This window comes from Schistocerca piceifrons, chromosome X, assembly GCF_021461385.2.
Source record: "Schistocerca piceifrons isolate TAMUIC-IGC-003096 chromosome X, iqSchPice1.1, whole genome shotgun sequence".
NCBI lineage: Eukaryota > Metazoa > Arthropoda > Insecta > Orthoptera > Acrididae > Schistocerca > Schistocerca piceifrons.
Window position 1 is genome coordinate 386,119,288 of NC_060149.1, and position 23,018 is coordinate 386,142,305.

Consider the following 23,018-nt stretch of genomic DNA (forward strand, 5'->3'; position numbering starts at 1 on the left):
GTACCGTAGATGATACTTTTCTTTCTTTATTATATATTGAAAGACAGTTATGCTTTAGAATGACACAATATAGAAATTACAGTTTGTATTTCATGTTGGTTATTACATTTTTTATGACAATTGCTTCTCCATTCCTGTTAGCAGATGGTGGAATTGAACTTGCACAGCATATACTCACTCTTTTCATTTCCTCATGGTGTTTTGAACCTTTTTTTCTGTCATACCACATGGTTCCATGCACAGTTAATTTTCTTAATTTCAAACTTTGTTTGTAGTTATGAAATTTCCCTGTGGATGTTAGCATTTTTATTCAGTGCTACATTGTTAAGTTGTTTTTTTTTTTTTTTAATGAAAACATTCTCATACAACATTGTCTTTAAATCAATAATAGTCAAAAGAACAAGTACTATCTGCTTGTAATGTTGACAATATAACAATTGGAAATACTCTGCTAAAAATCCTGAATAATTCTGATGAATGATCTTCGTAGTGTGTAGTATATTTAAGATGGGAAAAACAAAAATAATTATGACATCTACTGAAGAAGAGGGGAACCCAAACAAATTATTCCCCTCTTAATCTATGATGTACAATTTCTAGTCGTTGCATCTGAATGTTATTTGTAACTATGCTTTAGTACCTTGCCCTGGGTACAGAAATGCAGAAACAGAAACCATTATTCTATTTGTTTGGTAGTCTGGCCCTCAGTCAACTCAGCAGCTGTGTAAATGGCACCTCTGAACACCCACTGTCTTACACAATGCTCTGCTTAAGTGTGAGAATGATTTGAGCCTTCTCAAGAAACAGATGAGTTATGGATGCATTTCCTCTTGGTACTACTATAATTGAAAATTGGCAATATTACAGAATATGTTTGGCCACCCTGCAGTCGCTAGCTTACTTTATGAAATTGTGCTAGATTATCAGTTGACATTTTGCTGTTATTTTGATTAGATATTCTGAGTGATTCTCACTTAAAGTGTGACATTGAGTTAATAAAATTAAGTTTTTGAGTCCAGGAAAGTTTGTTCTATACAGAAGTTACAACTAATCTCATCTTTAAAATTGAAAATTAGCTGCCTTATCCATCAGTCTGGCAATGAGAGCGGTAATGCGGCAGCAGCTCACTAGCACAGTGCTAATGTGGTTGCTTCGTAAAAACTTATCTGTCAGTTTCAATCTTGCTGGGGATCCAGTATATTTTGTCAGCTTTACCTCTTCACTAGCCAAGGTGTAAACAGTCAGACTGAAAAATGTGCAAAGAAATCTTAACAAAATATCTCCATCACAAGTCTTCTCACATTTTCAGTTCAGCACCCTGCAGACATAGAAGTGAAAATTTTATGAACTTTGGACCTGCACACTCATTAATATTCCATTTTTTTGCTTTTGCAGACTTTTTTTGTAAATATACAGTTCGATACATTAATGTGGCATTGAATAATTTGTTAACTGTGTTATTTTATGCATCTATTCCCACTGCCAGACTGCCACACTGTTATAGTAGTCCTGAAATGATTCTTGAGTATGACAGAACTGTACATGGACAAAGGTCATTTCATAGTAAAAAGTATATGATGACTTACTGATTTGTGAAGTTTTGGGCAGGTTCATGTTATATTATTTCTCATTTAGTTAAAATAGACTTTCTTTGTAAGGTTGGAGTGATAAGTTGTAATAAATTTCTGTTAGTGAATACATGTTTTTCTAGTTCATTGTTTTTAGTGATGGAAGAACTGAATGATTTTAACAACCACTTGGCCAGTCAACTGTTATTTTTTGTTCAGTTGATTTTTTCAGTTGAATGAAACAACTGAATGAAAATAGTGTCAGCGACCACATCTGCATCATGAATGGTTTTCAGTCACTCTCTAGGTTTTTGTGGTTTCACTCAATGTAAGACAACCGACTGACTCAAGACTGTAACAGTTAAATCAGTTATATGAACGTTTTCACTCAGTCTATGGGTTTGAGTGAGTTCATGTACATACCTTTTCAGCCTTTTCAGTTATACATGTAGCATGACTATGGTTACCAACTATTTTGTAGACAAAAAACATATCTTATTTCAAGGAGAGGCGAATAAATAGTATATTTATAAAAATGACGTATTTTCAGAATTTGTGTATTTATTCACTGTATGATTTTTTTAACATCTGGCATTAAAAATGGATTTTTGGTTGCTCTTAAAAGGTTAAGAACAGGTGTTACATTAGAAATTTATGTTTAACAAGATTTAACAAGAATTACTTTTTTATTTAAATTTATTGAAGTGTTGTCTTGGGTTGGGTTGTTTGGGGGAAGAGACCAAACAGCGAGGTCATCGGTCTCATCGGATTAGGGAAGGACAGGGAACGAAGTCAGCCATGCCCTTTCAATGGAACCATCCCGGCATTTTCCTGGAGTGATTTAGGGAAATCATGGAAAACCTAAATCAGGATGGCCGGATGTGGGATTGAACCGTCATCCTCCCGAATGCGAGTCCAGTGTACGAACCACTGCGTCACTTCGCTTGGTGAAGTGTTGTCTGTCTCTTCTCACTAGTTTGCACCCATCACCACTAATTCTCTTTTGGTAAATGCTGAGACGATGTGAACAGAAAGCATAAAAGATATATTTCTTTAAGGTGCTGACAGGTGTTAATACTACCCAACTATCAATTTAATAGTATGGTTGCAAAATACTGACACAAATTATTAACAGCTGACTGGAAAAACTGGTAGATGCCAACCTTGGGGAAGATGAGTTTGATTTCCAGAGAAATGTTGGAACACATGAGGCAATACTGACCCAACAACTTATCTCACAAGATAGCTTAAGGAAAGGTAAATCTATGTTTATAGTATTTATAGATTTGAATGAAGATTTTGGCAATGACAAGAATGCACTCTTTAAATTACTGGGGGTAGCAGGGGTAAAATGCAAGAAGCAAAGGGTTATTTAAAATGTACATGTACAGAATCCAGGCAGCAGTTATAAGAGTCAAAGGGAATGAAAGGCACGCAGTGGTTGAGAAGGGAGTATGATAGGTTGTAGCCTATCACCAGTGTTATTCTGTCTGTACATTGAGGAAGTTGTGAAGGAGAACAAGGAAATATTTTTTAAGGGTATTAAATTTCAGGGAGAAGAAATACAAACTTTGCAGTTTGCCAGTGACATTGCAAATCTGTCAGAGACAGCAAAGGACTTGGAAATGCTGTTGAACTGGATGGATAGTGTCTCAAAAGGAGGACGTAAGATGACCATTAACAAAAGCAAAACATGAGTAGTGTAATGTAGTTGAATTAAATCAGGTGATGCTGAGGGAATTAGGTTAGGAAATGAGACATTAAAAATAAATGATGCATTTTTTTCTAACTGGGCAGTAAAATAGTCAATGATGACAGTCAGTGATAGTTGAAGTACAGAGGATAAAAGACATTGACTGTCAATTGCAAAAAAAGGTTTCCTGAAGAGGAGAAATTTGTTAACAGCAAATATAAATTTAAGTGTTAGGAAGTCTTCCTGAAATCATATGTCTGGAGTGTAGCCTTGTATGGAAGTGATACATGAACAAAAAGCAGTTCAAAGAAGAAGATAACAGAAGGTTTTGAATGCTGAAGATTAGATGGGTAGATCATGTAACTAATGAGGAGGTACTGAAAAGAATTGGGGAGAAAAGAAATTTGTGGCTTAACTTGACTAAAAGAAGAGGACAGCTGATACGACACATTCTGAGATATCAAGAAATCACCAATTTAGTATTGGAGGGAAGTGTGGAGGGTTAACAGCTGCAGAGGAAAACCATGAATTGGATACAGTAAGCAGGTTCAAATGGATGTGGGTTGCAGTAGTTATTCAGAGAAGAAGAGGCTTGCACAGGATAGAGTAGCATGGAGAGCAGCACCAAAACCGTATTCAGATTGAAGATTACAACAATGACAACAACAACAACAACTGTCATTTGTCAGAAGTATTTCTTTTGCAAGAAAAATTTGTCATCATTCATTAACCTTATTCAAATTTCTTTAATTAACATAGTTTCAGTATATTAATAATCTTTTCTAATATGGTTTATCACACTGAATTTATCTTGAGAATCACTATTTATCCATTAATATGATTTCTTCCATTTCCACACTGCAGAGCATTTTGATCCAGGCACGAATTTCATTGTTAAGTAAATGCCTATATATAAACATGGAATAAGAAAAGAATTAAAACCTACTTATTGATAAAAAGCAAATATCATAATAACAATAAAAGTGATGACAGGTGATAACAGAGTGCAGTCAACAATAATAATTTAACAATTCCAAAACGATTCAATGTTTCCACCAAGAACTGAGTGCATCAAGAATCAAGTTACTCCAGTTGTCTCTCCCAGTGGTCCAGGTGGATGCAAATGTTGTTGCAGATTGTTTACAGCTGTAGTTATAGAAGGGCTTAACTGTAAACCTGAAGTACCAATGTGTGACTGTGAATAGTACTTCTTCCATGCCTGTGAAATACTATAGCTGGTACTTCTCAAAAGCTGTTATATGAAGACAGTTTTGAGTGTATGTGTGTGATTTGTGTGTACATAGCCTATAACATGATTGTCTGCACAATATATATAACATCCACACAAATGGCTGAATAATTGTTTAAGTGCTAGATTCAAATGATTAATCAGCCCATATCTCTCCAGTAAATTGGAATGCAATCAATCACTAAAATTTGTTGAAGTCCCTTTCTTCTTCATGTATTCCTAACATAACTTTTACGCTTATCTTAGTACACCCAACAACACAACATGTTAATTAAACACATGTTAACACATTATGATCTGATGGGACTTTTTCAGTCCCACATTTCTTTTTAAAAAATAAGAAGAGCATAAAACATTCTCTTTCATTAGGAGCCTATCAGGACTGTTGCACCCTGTTTATTCTTACATTGTTAACATATCACAGTACTTTTATGAATGTATTACCTGTGGCTCTAGGACAGTTTGAATCTCAGCACTTGCAATGCTCATGCTATTTAGATGCGTTTGGTTTGATGTTGGTCATTCTGTGCTTGAGTTTGAGTGTTTACTGTGTTAATCAGGGCCTTATATTTTTCCCCCAATTTCATTGTAAATCTATTTATGCTAACAACTGTTTCAAAGCACAAAATATTACAAATTTTTGGAAAAGTTTTGTGTAAAATATTCTGTGCTTGTAAGTCCCATCATGTCTATAGCTTCATGTTTTTGCATAACAGGCCATGGTAACATACCAGTAACTGGAAGATAAGGAGATAGTGATTCTGAAACAAAACACATTCTTGAATAATTCAAACTGACCAATTTACAGACCAGACAAACAAGAAATGATACCACACTATATTTTCACTTATTCCCCAGAAGCTGAGGAAATTCAATTTGGTGAGGGTAGTGATAACAAGAAATAGATCCAAATTATATTTAGAATAAAAGAAGAAAGAGGAGGTTTTTGTTTTCAAATGAAATTTGAACCCAAAATCTTGGGGCTCATGCACATATTTTATTGCTAATAATGGAAAATGTGGAAGCTACACTATTTACAATATAGAATTCAGAACTCACTCAAAGTGCTTCAAGTGTAAGGCGTTTTTATGTCTCAATGAGAGAGAATGTTTTTAACAAGACCAGTTCTCATTAAGTAACATCTGGCAATGACTGGACCATTATGACCTGATGGGTCTCTGAAGCTCCTTTTTGAAAAAAAGTGAAATAAAAGACCAAAAATATATATTTCTCCAATTTTCCCTTCTACTAAAGCGATTTCCAACCTGCCACAATCACATTAAAAAAAATTAAAATAATTAATAACAAAGAACAAAAATTCAGAACATAAAGGGTTAGTTGCATTTGGAAGAACTTAATTCACGGCAATATATTAATCAGTTTTAAATTATGAAAAGACTACTTTCCATTGGAGGAATGAGTGGATAACTCAGTCAGACTAAAACACTATAGAGCAGTTTCAGTTGAAAGACTGAATACATGGTTCAACCATTAGAAAACTTACAGACTGATTTCACTTGAAAAGAAAGAATGAGTAATTCAGACAATATGCAAAATGACTACTGAGTGAATCCAGTGTTGTCATTTAGTTGCACCCACTGGCTGCTTTCAGTAAAAAGAATGAATGAATAGTTCTACCAATGTGTGAAACTATAACTGAATTAGTCAATGATTTTCCAATAAGTGACTCTATCAATTTTTTCATTTGTTTGTTAGTTTATTGTACATGACAGATAAATGCAAGAGAGAACTTAATTGTTAAGAGTATATTCTGTCACATTATCTACAACTGTGGGACAATGTCTGTGTAGTTTCTCCATTCTCATCTGTAGAAAACTGCTGGTTAGAGAAGTTCTTAAGCAAAATTTGAAGTACATTTTCATTTGGAAAGGAATTTGCTTGAAGGACAATCTTTAAGGAGTAAAGACTGTGAACATCTGAGGATGCAAGATTGGTGGAGTAAGTGCAGTGAAGGATGGCCACCCAATCAAGCTCCTGGTTGGCCTCCTTTGTCAAATCAGGAGAGTTCAGGCAGACAACATCATCTAGTAGCAGCACTTAAAGTAGTCTTCTTGTCTACTTATCTTACATTGTAGCTGCAATGAATATCAGTTACTGAGTGACATAATACATTCAGGGAGATGACAGTTCAAACCCATGTCCAGCCATTCAGATGTAGGTTTTCCATGATTTCTCTAAATCACCTAGAGCAAATGTCAGGATGGTTCCTTTGAATGGGCGTGGCTGATTTACTTCTCTATCCTTCCCTCATCCTAGCTTGTGCTTCGTCCCTAATGAACACTTTGTCGTGGCATGTTCAACTCTAATCTTCTCCTCCTCCTCCTCCTCATCCTAATATCAGTTGTTAGTAATAAATGTCACATCCCTGGAAAGCAATTTGTTGTTCACAACACCCTCTGCCTTATGTTTTGTTTTAGGCCTCAGCCATTACTTTCTTTTTATGAAATTAACATAAAGGCACTATATCTCATCATCAGTAATAATACTGGATAGGACTGCTCAATGGTGTTCACAATCAGACTAATAATGCTCAATCAAAAATGCAAGTAATATCATCCACTGAATTTTGTTTGTTTGTTTGTTTTGAACTTGAACCTTGACCATTGCATGCAAATGTTGCACAAAAGTTAAATGGTCACAGTTCATCACATTTGATAATTATCAGGTACACTGACATGAACCATCATGCAATAAACTGTTTAAATGGCCTTCATCAAAGCCAGTGGGTAGTCCTGAATGTGGAGAACCATTCAGGTAAAAATGACCCTCCTCAAAACAAGAAAAACATTTTACTATTGCTTTCTCCAGTGGCACTTACTTCATATCTGCTATTAATGTTTTGAGCTGCTCTTAAACTGAAAGCAAACAGTATATTGCAAATATTAGACTTTTCCATTTGACATACTATTTTTTGACGCCTGGAACACTACTCATTTACTTCAAATATTCCAAATTTGATATTTAACCTCAAGAACAATGGTATAACTTGAAAGAAAATAACCTGCATGTCAAACAAAAATGCTATGAACTTACACACCAACATAATGTTTTCACATTCATTTTGACCTTGTATGCTGCATGAACAGTTGTCACATCCCTGTAAGGTGTTCATCTTGTTTGTCAGGGATATTTTGTCTGGTAATAAATGCTTGCCAAATTGAGAGTAGCTAGGTGATCTGTAGATCATTGGTGCAAAGCGTGATGCATCATTAACTCCTGGCTGCAGGCTACTCACCATAAGATAGTGGCCAGTATCTACTACATTGAGGGTACTCTTGAATAGAAAGTGCTCTGGACAGAACAGGCAGCTATGAGCTCTTTTGCAAATATAGTTCTCAACAGTTTTGCTGTTAATGGTGTATTAGGAAGTAAAATAAATTTTCATTGTAATCCCATGAGACTGATACTTGAAGGATACAGACAAAATACAATTAAAAAAGGGAGGAAATGGCCTCAGACTTTCAAATTTGTGTTTCCACTACCTGTCATTTACCACAAGACCATGAGCAGATACAGCAATGGATGAATTTGAGGAGAAGAAAACATATCCTTCAGATAGAGTTAGCAACTCATGCAGATGGCTGGAGTTAGGATTCTGAGGGCAGCCAAGTTTATTGCCACTGGAAGTGAATCACTAATTCTTAATTAACACAACAGCCAGACATTATGTCAAAGACTGTTCACAAAAAAATCAGTTCAACTGATAGCCTCTAGCTTCTTCTACAGTAGCTATTCACAGTGACACATTGTCAAGTGAGTTCCTCTATTAACATTGTATATTATCGACTTGACAACTCAGTTCTCCATCATACATTGCAGCCTTTCTGGCCAGTATTTGAATCATTGGTGATTTTTGTTTTATTGGTATTAGGTCTTGGTCCAAGTCACATTTCTGTGCCTAAGATTTTGTCTTCCAATGCTGGAGACATTATCAAAGGCTGTAATGACTCAGAAAGCTGTTACAGTCTCAAACAAGCCTAGCAAGCTAAACTGTTCCACATCACATGTATGTACATATTCAGAAAGCCACCATAAGATGCATGATGGATGGTACCTTGTACCACTACTAGTCATTCCCTTTCCTGTACCACTTGTATATGGAGGAAAGGAAAAATGACTATCTATATGCCTCCATAAGAGCTCTAATTTCTTTTATCTTGGCTTCACTGTCTTTATGTAGAATGTATGTTGATGGCAATAGAATCATTCTGTTGGCAGCCATAAACGCCAATTCTCTAAACTTTCTCAATAGTGTTTCATGAAATGTCTGAGTTCATGAAGCATCTTCGTAACACTCCTGTGATGATCAAACCTACTGGTAACAAATCTAGCAACACACTTGTGAACTGCCTCAGTGTCTTCCTTTACACTGACCTGGTGGGGAATCCAAACAGCCTAGCAGAACTCAAGAATGGGTCAGACTAGTGTTCTATGTGCAGTCCTCTTTATAGATGAATTTACAATCTTCTAAAATTCATTCAATAAACTGAAGTCAACCATTTGCCTTCCCTCCTACTATCCTTCCATACTCATTCCATTTCATGTCATTTTGAAATATTTTGCCTAATTTAATTGACATGACTGTGTCAAACAGCACAGCATTAATCCCAAATCTGAACATCATAGAATTTTTTTTCCTTCTAATCAGCATTAACTTACATATTTACATAGCCAGGTCAGTCAGCACTTTATGAAATCAAGTGGCTGCAAGTAGTTTGTACATTTGCAAGTTAGTGAATGCATTTGATGTCACCACTTCAATATGCCTATCAGGAGTTTTCTGCTGTCATTATACGAGAGTTGCCCAGAAAGTAATGCACCACAATTTTTTCTTCAATATATTTTTATTGATCATAATGAGAATTACATACATGAAAGAATGGTGTTTCATCTACACACCCTAATTTTCTACTTAATCCCCATCCCATTCTATGCCCCTCCTCCAGTGCTAAACAAGGGCACATATGCCCTGTTGGTACCAATCCTTGTCCTGGTTGCGGAGCCAGTGATTCACTGTGTGAATCACACCCTCATCATCTTCAACATGTCTTCCATGAGTGGCATTCTTTAATGGCGAATGACAACATCAGCTCACTGCAACATGTCAGGTGTGACAGCCATCGATGTTCTCCACCACCACTGCAAATTGTGGAGCTCTGCCGAACTGCCTTCTGATGACCTCACCCTCCATGCCCAGTGACTAACTGTACTTCTGTTGACAGCAGGTGCTCCATAGACTTTGCACAAGCATTTGTGAATATTCCCCACAATTTCTTTCTCTGCAGTGAGAAATTCAGTGATGGCACATTGCTTTTAATGTACATCACCTACAGAGGCTGTTTTGAAACTGTCCTGCAGCTATGCTATCTGTCAGAAGTGATGGAAAATTGGTGTGCTTGCTCAGGAGACTTCAAATAATACATAAATAATTTTTTGCATTCATAGCATTGTTTTCAGTTGAGAAAAAAATTGCAGTGCATTACTTTCTGGCCAACCCTCATATGATGGCGCAGGTGAAAAAATGCAGCTTTCATAATTATAATAGTAGATTAAAATTGTGCACCAGAACATGACCAGAAACCAACCATATTTTAAGTTTTAGTGGACAAATGATCACAGAACACTGCTTACACAACCCAGATATATGGTTCCATGTCATATTCCAGCATACAGTATTGACCTATTTCACAGTACATACAAATTAAGAGTAGGGATTTATTCTGACTGAATAGAGCTTCTAATGATACAGTTTCACTGAATTCTTCAGCTAAAAGCTACTCATTGTACGTACTTGATTTATATTCTCCAGATTTATATGTGCCTTCGTTTCATTATCAGTAAGGAGAATACAGTTCCATGGAGACCAATCTTCTTTTATATTCCATCGAGGGAGTCTCAAAGTATTTATATCTCGTGATTCACTTATGGCAGAGTGACCATGCCATATATTCATAACAAGATAATAAAAATCTTGTTCCTGTAAATGCAAAACCTTGAAAAGATTTTAAGAAGTGAGTAATTATTGTTTTTAACAATGGTTGCTGTAATTAGATATTTTCCCAGTCAAAACTATATTTCAGACCAGCTGTTACACTAAACTAATAATGCAACATTTTTATTAAACATTAAGTATGGTATTTTTATGACTAATTTGAAGCATCTGATTAGATTGACCATTATATTCTGCAAATGAGATCAAGCAGTTTACAGATAGAGCCCAACAAATCCATGCATTTCACTTTTTGATGAAATTGCTTCACAGCTTTGAAATGATACAGGACTTACATCTTTAAACAAACAAAAGCTGCTCAATTGATAAATTTTATTTACAGCTATTTTCAGACAGAGGTCATCATCAGGTTGATACAGTATTATAAATGTAGCCAGGAAAGGCAGTTAGCTGATATCAGACATAAAGATATAAGAGACTACTGTATTAAGCACCATGCCTTAAAAACTGAAATATTTTTGCACTGAATTGAAATGAAATAAATGAAACAGAGAGAAAATTGCAGCCACCAGAGTGTACTGTCATGGCAACATGTTGACGACAGGGGTCACTGTCAATTATTATGGCCTGTAATAGGAGAGAGACAGGCCACAGAAAAGCATATAATTTATCAATTTAGTGCTGGGCAAAGACAGCCATTGACCAGCTGTACCATCCTGAACCACCTTCTTGGTATGATGTTTACCTCTGTTCTCTGCACATAACAAGGTGATGAAGGTATTATCACATGTGGAATGTTCACATACCTGCTATGTCTGTCATTGTCTTTCAGTAGTGAAAGATACTGTCTGAAGATGTAAATCTGTTTGTTTGCTTTTGGCATCCTGCAAGCAACCTGTAACTTCAGCAAAAAATGCACCTCTGCATTGCTCCCATATTGTGTCAGGATGGTTTGAAGAACACATCATAAACATGAGGGTGTCAGTGTGGCCTTCTAGGAAATCTTATCTGTTGAGTATATGTGGGCAGAGGTTGTTTCTCTATACACTATGAGAGGCCTGCAGCCACAATGCCCAATTTTTCAAGGGAAAATTAACTGTTAGCAGTTTTGAATTGAAAAGAATGATACCATTTAGGTTTATGTGTATTGATTGTAAAGAATCTTTTAAGTACATATCACTGATATAAAATTGTGTACATGTTTGATTTTTCTGATATACTTGTAATTTATTCAATCACATCTCACATATTAGAAACTAGAATAAGAGTTTTATTTATAGCTTTTTTTGCTCTGTTCTGCTGATCATTATTATGAACTTGCACCAGAATATCGTCGACAAAGACTGATTGCTTTGCATTTGTTGTTAGCAAAGCTCACTTAAAATTGGTTTTTGATTTCCTAACAACTAACAACAGTGGCCACTAAGCAAAACAGTTTGAAAACCAGAATAGTCTCAAAATATGATGTCTACTTGTTTGTATTAAGTTAGTGATCAACTAGCTCACTTAGTACTGTTTTTCATTCGTTTCAGTAACTTTAAGTTCAGCCACAGTGCATCTTGGCAGTACAACAATAATAATAATAATAATCTTTATTTGTCCACAATAACTTTACAGTCTTGGAAATTGTCACTGTTTGTTCATTTACCACAATAATATCATACTGCAAACATAATAAAGCTGTACAAAAAGTAGCAGATTAGATACTACTATATAAACATTTACCATGACTAATAAACAGCAATATACAAAAGCGTACTATTGATAATAGAGTTCAGAAATCTTTGAGTGAATATGAACATATTTTAATTAACAACTTTTTCAGCTTGCCCTTAAATGGATTTCCATAGAGGTGCTTTATCTTATTTGGCAACCTGTTATAGGATTGTCTTCCAGCTGCAAGTGGACTGTGATCTGTAGCTCTTTTGTTACTTAGTATCTTCATCTGATTCATTTGTTGCAACCATGAAGGTTTCTGTGCATTAAACTTAGTAATTCATTGTCTTTTACAAACTTAATTGTCTTAAGGGCATGTAGTGACTACACAGCCAGTAAAATATATCTAATGAAGTAGTCCGTACAGGCCTGGCATTTGACTATTAACAATTATTCTATCTGCTCTCTTCTAAAGCCTAAATATCCTATCCATGGGTGGGTGCCCCACCCCAAATTTCGATCCCATATTGCATAGATAAGTGGATTAATCCATAGTAACTATATTTGTTTAAGGATAACTATGAGATGTTTATTAAATAAATGATGCAGTTAATCATTTTATACATGTAAGTGATGTACTCTCTCGTCCATCACAATGCCTAAAATTTTATGTTTACCAGATTTTTCAGCTACAGACAGTGATTCACTACTTATGTCCACATGTGACTGGTAATAATTTAACAAGAACTTCATCACAACAGTATGGTCCTTATTCAATGTAAGTTTATTCATGATTAGGCATTTTGTGACCAGATCAAAGTTCTTTTTAATGATTTACAATGCTACTTGTTAAAAATAGCTGGAGCTAATAAATGATTTATTGTCAGCATAGTTCACTAACTATGACCTTTGTGGCTGAGTTATGTCTTTGATATACGCAAGAAATTAAAATAGCCCAAGAATACCTTCCTGGGTTATTTCACAGTTGGGGGTCTCGTATTTTGATTTTATTGCTAGGATCCTACCTTCATTCTTGTAGCACATTGTCTTCCAACTTGAAGATAAGAACTGCAGAAATTTGTTCACTCTTCTCTTGTATTCCAAATTTCTAATTTGGATAAAAGTACCCCATGATTTACAGAATCAAAGTTCTTAGACAAATCTAGAAAAGTCTCAATTACTTTCTTTTATAAGGGGGTTAGTCTGTGTTGTTGCCCTGGATGATGATTACATGAACATTTTGTCAGGATTTGTAAGTGGTGGGTTCTTAATGTACAGCAGTACACGAACATGAGAAGTAAGTTTAAACAGTTTTATTAACAAAGGCGGATTATAAAAAAAGCAAGCTACGTGCACCCATCATCACTGTGTCTGACATCTTAACACTGGCTAATTATGGTCGTATTGGAGGCTCCATGGTGAGCTAAGAAAAAGAGACATATTCACGCCCAAGACCATGCTAGTTAATACTGCGCGCTGCGGACGGCGGCCAGTCGTGTACTCTCCGTCGCAGTGCGGCCGGACGCGCGCCTACTGACCAAGAGAATCATCAGCATTCCACATAGGCCGGCTGGCGAGCACGTGTTGATGCACCACACAGCTGCATGCAATCTGTAGACCCTTACATCACTCTCCCCAGAGAAAAAGAGCAACCATAGGTGGCTCTAAATGACCTCCTGGATGTTACGAATCTATTTTGCCATTTGTGGCATCAGAAGGCATTGCAACATGTATTTCATTTGCAGACACAGTAACGTTCAGTACAGAAAAGTGTGCCTTCAAGATGACAATTTCATACATGACAAATGCTGTTGACAAAAGACAAATTAATAAAAGCAATAAAAACAAAATACTGACAATCAAGAAAGCATTAACATTACTGGAGGAATTGGAGGACTTAATTCTATTTGCTGCTTCAATGGAATTTAACTCATTATTTGAAGAGATTACATTTTTATGGATGTCCTTAATCAAATTATTCTCTTCAGAAAAGCTTGATAAGGAATGCTTTCCATATGTTAATATGTATGAATCGTTGTAATAAACAGATAACATTCTAGTTAATGGCAGATGTCCAGTCGCATGAAATGTAGTTGGCAACACACTAGGCATATCAAATAGTTCACATGATAAATCACAATGTGTGGCATTCAAGATTAATCCACTATTGTTCAATTTTAGTGTAAAGGGTAGCTCAGGTGTATCATAGTTTTTACATGTAAATGTGACATCAAGGGTGGAGTTAAATGAGGAAATTATACCTTCAGAGCATCGTTTAAGAAATGGATGATAAAGCTGCATTAAAATTCTAGGGCAATCATCTCTTGGGGGATGATTCATAAAACAATTCTTTCTCACAGCTGTACACTCTACTGTCTAAGAATACTGCTGATTCAGGGCAAATTAACTGATGACTACGTTTACACATATGCAAATCATTTTCATTCAGGGACACAAAATATCTTCGATTCTTGCTTATCAGTAGATAGTTATTCGGTACATACTTTACATGTATACCTGCCTGTCTCCATTTCACAGGGTAAGTATAAATCTTATACATTTCAAAATTATGCTTTGGTCTAGCAATGGGAATAAAAACAATAACAGTTAATTCATCTTCAATCATTAAGGTGGTGGTTAACTTATAGTAAGCATATAAATTGTAAGAGTTAACAGGGTAAATCATGGTATATGTTGCATCTAGCTTTCGTTCAATTGATAGTAGGATCTGTAAAAATTGTTCTGGATGTAGTAGTACGCTGCTCAGACAATCATTTGAACTATTTTCTAAGGCTGTTCTTAAGTTAAGGGCATCAATTCTAGCATTTGATAAGCTATCAGCAATCCTTAACAAAAGAGTGCTTAAATCTAAGTGCATACTCACAGCATTAGTCCTTGGAATAGTTCTTGGATATTTGTGTTTGTTTCATTGCGAAGTACGAGGAAATGTGAGATAAATTGCTTTACAATCTGTTCAATGAAAACTGTGTGGTTAGTAATGGTTCCTTGCATATTCTTTAATACGATAATTTCATTAGAGAGGTTAGCTGAATCTGTACTGGACTGTTGTTCAAGATCTAATATTTTGCCTTTGGCTTCCAGTAGATCTTGATTAATTAAAGTACCAAATACAGTATGAAGGATACCCCCTCCAAAATCAAACCAGGCTTGTTTATGCCTAATAAAAGTTTTATGTGGCAAAAGCTTTAAAAAACAGTAAATCTCTTGTTCATAATTGGCAAATGTAGACTCTACCTGCATGTTGACTGTGATCCAGTTATTATACCAAGATGTACCCATTTCTTCTTCAGAAACGCTTTCCTTGCCATTGCCAGTCTACATTTTATATCCTCTCTACTTTGACCATCATCAGTTATTTTGCTCCTCAAATAGCAAAACTCCTTTGCTACTTTAAGGGTCTCATTTCCTAATCTAATTCCCTCAGCATCACCCAACTTAATTCGACTACATTCCATTATCCTTGTTTTGCTTTTGTGGATGTTCATCTTATATCCTCCCTTCAAGACACTGTCCATTCAGTTCAACTGCTCTTCCAAGTCCTTTGCTGCCTCTGACAGAATTACAATGTCATTGGTGAACATTAAAGGTTTTATTTCTTCTCCATGGATTTTAATACCTACTCCAAATTTTTCTTTTGTTTCCTTTACTCCTTGCTTAATATACAGATCGAATAACATCAGAGAGAGGCTACAACACTGTCTCACTCCCTTCCCAACCACTGCTTCCCTTTCATGTCCCTCAACTCTTATAACTGCCATCTGGTTTCTGTACAAATTGTAAATAGCCTTTTGCTCCCTGTATTTTACCCCTGCCACCTTCAGAATTTGAAAGAGAGTATTCCAGTCAACATTGTCAAAAGCTTACTCCAAGTCTGCAAATGCTAGAAATGTGGGTTTGCCTTTTCTTAATCTAGCTTCTAATATAAGTCATAAGGTCAGTATTGCCTCACATGTTCCCATATTTCTATGGAATCCAAACTGATCTTCCCCGAGGTCGGCTTCTACCAGTTTTTCCATTCGTCTGTAAAGAATTCACATTAGTATTTTGCAGCTGTGACTTATTAAACTGATAGTTCAGTAATTTTCACATCTGTCAACACCTGCTTTCTTTGGGATTGGAATTATTATATTCTTCTTGAAGTCTGAGGGTATTTCACCTGTCTCATACATTTTGCTCACCAGGTGGCAGAGTTTTGTCAGGACTGGCTCTCCCAAGGCTGTCAGTAGTTGTAAAGGAATGTTATCTACTCCTGGGGCCTTGTTTCGACTTAGGTCTTTGAGTGCTGTATCAAACTCTTCACGCGGTATTATATCTCCCATTTCATCTTCAACTACATCCTCTTCCCTTTCTATAACATTGCTCTGAAGTACATCGCCCTTGTATAGTCCCTCTATATACTCCTTCCACCTTTCTGCTTTCCCTTCTTTGCTTAGAACTGGGCTTCCATCTGAGCTCTTGATATTCGTACAAGTGGTTCTCTTTTCTCCAAAGGTCTCTTTAATTTTCCTGTAGGAGGTATCTATCTTACTCCTAGTGAGATAAGCCTCTACATCCTTACATTTGCACTTCCTGTCAATCTCATTTTTGAGATGTTTGTATTCCTTTTTGTCTGTTTCATTTACTGCATTTTTATATTTTCTCTTTTCATCAATTAAATTCAGTATTTCTTCAGTCACCCAAGGATTTCTACTAGCCCTCGTCTTTTTACCTACTTGATCCTCTGCTGCCTTCCCTACTTCATACCTCAAAGCTACCCAATCTTCTTCTACTGTATTTCTTTCCCCCATTCTTGTCAATTGTTCCCTTATGTGCTCCCTGACGCTCTGTACAATCTCTGGTTTCGTCAGTCTATCCTGGTCCCATCTCCTTAAATTCCCACCTTTTCACAGTTTCTTCAGTTTTAATCTACAGTTCATAACCAATAGATTGTGGTCAGAGTCCACATCTGCCCCTGGAAATGTCCTACAATTTAAAACCTGTTTCCTAAATCTCTGTCTTAGCATTATATAATCTATCTGAAACCTGTCAGTTTCTCCAGTCTTCTTCCATGTATACAACCTTCTTTTATGATTCTTGAACCAAGTATTAGCTATGATTAAGTTGTGCTCTGTGCAAAATTCTACCAGGTGGCTTCCTCTTTCATTTCTTACCCCCAATCCATATTCACCTACTACGTTTTCTTCTCTCCCTTTTCCTACTATCGAGTTCCAGGCACCCATGAATATTAAATTTTCGTCTCCCTTCACTATCTGAATAATTTCTTTTATCTCATCATACATTTCTTCAATTTCTTCATCATCTGCAGAGCTAGTTGGCATATAGACTTGTACTACTGTTGTAGGAATGGGCTTTGTGTCTATCTTGGCCACAATAATGCATTCACTATGTTGTTTGTATTAGCTTACCCGAACTCCTATTTTTTTATTCATTATTAAACCTACTCCTGCATTACCCCTATTTGATTTTGTATTTATAGCTCTGTATTCACCTGACCAAAAGTCTTGTTCCTCCTGCCACCGAACTTCACTAATTCCCACTATATCTAACTTTAACCTGTCCATTTCCCTTTTTAAATTTTCTGATCTACCTGCCCGATTAAGGGATCTTACATTCCACGCTCCGATCCGTAGAATGCCAGTTTTCTTTCTCCCGATAACGGCGTCCTCTTGAGTAGTCCCCGTCCGGAGATCAGAATGGGGGACTATTTTACCTCCGAAATATTTTACCCAAGAGGACGCCATCATCATTTATGCATACAGTAAAGCTACATGCCCTCGGGAAAAATTATGGCCCTAGTTTCCCGTTGCTTTCAGCCGTTCACAGTACCAGCACAGCAAGGCCATTTTGGTTGGTGTTACAAGGCCAGATCAGTCAATCATCCAGACTGTTGCCCTGACCTCTCAACAGATACCCCTCCGTTGTGGTTGCACCTATGGTATGGCTATCTGTATCGCTGAGGCACGCAAGCCTTCCCACCAAAGGCAAGGTCTATGGTTCATGGGGGGTGGGGTGGGGGAGGGGGGGGGGGGAGGGATACATAGTATGTCTGGCTGTATTTCACTTAGGACTACTTCTGCTTCTGGTTTCTTGTTACCAATGTACTGAATATTCTGATGTAGTACTTTTATATAACTTTTCTTTTGTTGACTTATATGTTGCGGGCTGCATTCTGAGAGCATATTCTGTAGTCCCTCCTTTTTTGTGTAGGGCTTCTGTTTTGTTTTTACAGCTGCAGCAATTGTTTTTTCCACCCCCAGCAGGCCATATTAATTTCCCCTTCTTCTGATTATTTTGCAGACATCTGTAAACATTTTGCTGAGGGTTACAGACCCTAATCTATTTAAATGCATACCATCTCACACTGTTCTTGAAGGGGGACCCAAAAATAACTGGAATTTTCTTTTAGAAAGCATTTACTTTATTGTTTTTCAAATACAACCTTTATATCATTCAAAGTAGTCTCCACTAACATTAATGCACTTATCCAAAAATTCATTCCAGTAATGGAAGCACCTTTTCAATTTGTCCTCTTTAATACATACTGTCACCTTTATGACATTGTATTTAACATCTCTGAATTGGAAAAATGCTTCCATTTGAAGTCTCTTTTCATCCTCAGGAACAGTAAGAAATCCAAGGGTGCTAAATCTGATGAATAGGTGGTGTGAGTCAAGGTAGTCATCTTCGTTGATGCCACAAACTGGTGAACATGAAGAGCTGTGTGCACGGGAGCGTTGTCGTGATGCAGATACCACTTGCTGGCATTCCACAAAGCTAGATGTTTTCACACCAAACTTCTGCACAGCCTTTTCATAATCTGCTTCTGGACTGTCTTTGAACACATCCTTCATTTCATAACAGCCTTGGATGTGATGATACCTTTGATCTCTGGTGAGAAGTCTCAGCACGAACTTTGCTAACACCCTTTGCATCCTCAAATCAACAGTCAGAATGTGCTGAATTGAGATATGGGACAACCTGGATAAGCCTTTGAGTTGGTCAATTGTCCTACATTGGTCTTTGTTGATCACATCCCAGATTTTGCTGACATCCACACTTTGAGCAGTTGAAGGGTGATTGGAACAGGGATGATCTCCAATGGCCAATTCTACCTTTTTAAACCAAGAAAACAATTTGTACACTTGAGTTTTACTAAGAAAATGTTTTTTGTAAGATATGTGCATCATCAAATAGCTTCTGCTGCATTCTTGCTGAGGAAAAAACAAAATTTCACAGTTACACATTGTTGGTAAGAAGTAGCCATTGTTTCGTGTCATGTCTTCACTGTATGCACACTTAGAGAACTGCCACAGAAACCATACGAGTTAATGTCTGGTGATGCCACCTGATGGAATGACTCAGGAGAGGTCCTACAACAGACCTCTGGTGGCACAACCTGGTACTGCAAGTACATAACGTGCAACATTATGATTCTGATTATTTTTGAGTACCCCCTCATATCTGTTTGTGTTGATAGTTTTCCAATAAACTCAGTGCCATAGAGTATTGTCAGATCTCCTGTAGATCAACATATCTAAACATGGGAGGCTAACGTCACTCTCCACCTCCATGATGAAGATAATTTTTATTTGGATTTTGTTCGGAAAATGAATGTATATGTAGCATTTCCCTGTTGAGTTGCCATAGAGTGTCAAGCAGCAGAGAAATTTAAAGAGGAGTATGTCACACTCATTTTATCAACAATGACAACATCCGCAAAAGCTTGCAGACTTATATCCTGGAACATTATTTTACATTTTTTGTCTTTTCATGCTGACAGCAGGTGTTTGCCTTTTTGTGCACATACTGTAGGTTGCTTTACACTTAAAAAGTGGCTTCAAGTTCACTCGCAAATGAATTGTTTTCATTTGTTAGGCTACTAGTTTCTATCTTTTCTTTAATCATTTTGTTTAATTTTTCACAAAAACATGTGTTTAGTGTGCATGCTTTTATCTAATGTATTTGTGTCTAGAATCTAACATTTTTCATATCCTGAGCATAAGAATTAAATTCCTGCATTTGTTTTTCTCATCTCTCTGTTAACACATGAGTTATACATTAAATCATGCCAATGTGGAATGGCAGCAACAATAGTGTTTTTCAATTTGTTTTGTCCTAGAAACTTAGCAAACTTCCAATTCAAATACTGGCTACATAACATGCCACATCATTTGCACCTATTATATTGATGACAATGTAACTCTCATGCAACATTTTGCCTTTTAAATATATTTCTACTATGATTTTTGTTGACCATGTTTCAATGTATTCCTATATTGTTTTCATGCTTACTTTAATATTTAACCCATTCAGATATCTCTACAAGCATAGCTGAAAAACTGATCCAAAATAATTCTAACACAAATTACCAACCAGCAAACCAAAAATATCACACATGTGCAGAGTCAATATTCATTACCAAAGTCACTGAAAATGATGTTGCAAAAGCCCTCAGAGAGTTAAAAAATTCATATTCAGCTGGAATTGATGGTATCCCAGCAGCTGTAATCAAAAATTGTCAACACACAATTGCTGAACCATTAACTCACCTCTGTGACTGTTCTCTCCAGGCAGGTATCTTCCCTGAAGCTCTGAAACTTTCTGAAGTAGTTCGTGTCTTTAAAAAGGTGATAATAAAGATATTGTGGTGTAGAGCGCCATAAAAATCGATATTTGTTCTGTGCGTAAGTGTGCTATCTTTGAGGAAAGGGGTTTGGAGAGCATGTTGGACGCTAACGGCAGTTAGCCTCCGGACTTGTATCTGTGTAGACGCTAAGTGTGAATAAATCTGTATATCAGAGAATTCTAGTTGTTGACGTACAACTATACCATATTCCCTCACTGGTGACCCCGTTTTTGTGTAATACGCGTCCGAGTTACCGCCTGAAGGTTATTTACGTGCCTACCGCGTCGGGTTTCTCCGCGATCGCGAGGGCCTTTGTTCAGCTCCAGACAATGGCCTTTCAGCATTCACCGCCGCCTGGATTCCAGCAACATCTCTCCAGCACTCCTGCCATCATAGTGGACATGCCGCAAGAATCTTCGGAATCCTTCAGCCAGAACATGCAGTGGAATTCATCGAGTGCCGCCAGTTTCTTCCAACCGCCAACGGTCGTGGACTCTGGCTTTGTTAGCCGGGACCTTGCCACGTGTTCTCCACAGAGTGTTGGTCGGAACATTTCTACTCCTGTGTCGAACACACAATTCAATACAGTTCATGGCGTCGAGCGAGGTTTTGCTACTTTGGAAAATCCAGTAGTAAATTCAAACTCGAATCAGTTCCCGCCACGTGTGTATCCTTCCGCGCCGGCTAGTCAACAGGTGTTCAATGCTCGCCAAACAGCAAATATCACACTGAGTGTGCATCCTAGTGGACGTGTGTGGGATCCTTGTGTTGCTTCTAATCAGGCCAACAATTCTGTGCTGGATAGTAATTACTCCAACATCTACAACCAGCCCCACCACTCACGGTCGAGTGAATACTGTGTGCATAACGGACATTCACCGGTGTACTTAAGCACTTGTGGCTTCTCTCCGAGCTACCACGTCAATGAGAATGCACATTTTGACTACGATCCTCACACCGCTCGAGCGTCCGTCGCTTCTCAGCCGCCCCCCCCCCCCCCCCCCCCCGGCGTCAAGTGAATTTCACGATTCCTGAATTACGTGACGCCAATAATCGGGACTCGCAATCTTCTGCATGCTCTACTTCCATCCGAAGTAATAGGCGCACCTCCGTAGTGACTGCAGTGCCAAATCTGCCGAAATTACCAGACTTCAAACCCGCTCATCCGGAGTTCTGGTTTAACCTGGTTGAGCAAACATTCAATGTCTGTGCTTTGGACGACGACGCATGCTTCGCCTGCCTCATGAACCATCTTCACGACCGCGTCGATTTAATTTATGATCTGGTCAAAGCACCTCCCCTAGCAGGGAAGTATGCTGTGACAAAACAAACGATACTGGAGCGCGTCTCTAAAACCAGGAGAGAAAATGTGCGACAGCTCATCTACAAAGAGCGCCTCGGCGACAGGTCTCTGTCCCAGCTGTGGCGGTGCATCCGTCTTCTCGTCAATGAGCAAGTTATGCCTGATGACACGCTCGCAGAAATCTGGACTGAAAAGCTGCCTTTGCCTGTCCAGACTGCAATCTCTGTGTATGAAGATAGGCCAGTAAATGAACGTTTACGCGCCGCCGACAGAGCATACTCCGCCAGGCAACATGAGCTCCGTGCACTGCATTCTGGACGTGACCGCACTAAGACGCTTTCTGACGCCACGCCCTTGTCTGGTGCTGCTGATAACAAGTTTTTTAAGTAAGCTGCCCTGCCTGCACCTTCAACTCCTCGCAACGACAGTGCATCGGCCTCTGTGGAAGACTCTGGGGCACATACTCCGTCACCTAGCAACTACCCACAAGGGCACAGGCCCGCCCAACCTTACTGTTTCTTCCACGCGAGATTCGGGGAGCAAGCTCACAAATGCCAGTCACCGTGTTCTTACCCAAACTCCAACCGCAGGTAGGCTACGGTGCCACCTCCTGTGATGTAAACAACGGGCACCATCCCATGTTGCACTCTGTTTCGGACAATAACAGTAAGTGTGGTCGAGTCTATGTTCGCGATTTACGATCAGGTGTATGTTTTCTGGTAGACACTGGCGCAGACGTCTCTTTGCTGCTGGCAACCAATAAAGTGCAACCAATAAAGTGCAACCACACAAAACAGTACTTCGTGCAGTGAACTTGTCTACCCTACAGTGTTCGGGTTCCACTTTGTATACAGTGAAACTTTCGCCCGAGTGCAAGCTGGAGTGGACGTTTCTAGTGTCAACAATTGAAGAACCTATTCTCGGAATTGAT

General features: G+C 37.8%; 1 protein-coding gene across 1 annotated transcript in view; it reads right to left on the reverse strand.

Annotated features, from left to right (window-relative positions):
* The window catches only part of LOC124722372 (IQ and ubiquitin-like domain-containing protein), a 210,393-nt gene that overhangs the window by 12,016 nt on the left and 175,359 nt on the right, over window positions 1–23,018 (reverse strand). The window contains exon 8 of the mRNA XM_047247547.1: window positions 10,323–10,508. Within this exon, the coding sequence (XP_047103503.1) occupies window positions 10,323–10,508 (186 nt within the window). The remainder of the gene's footprint in view (window positions 1–10,322; window positions 10,509–23,018) is intronic.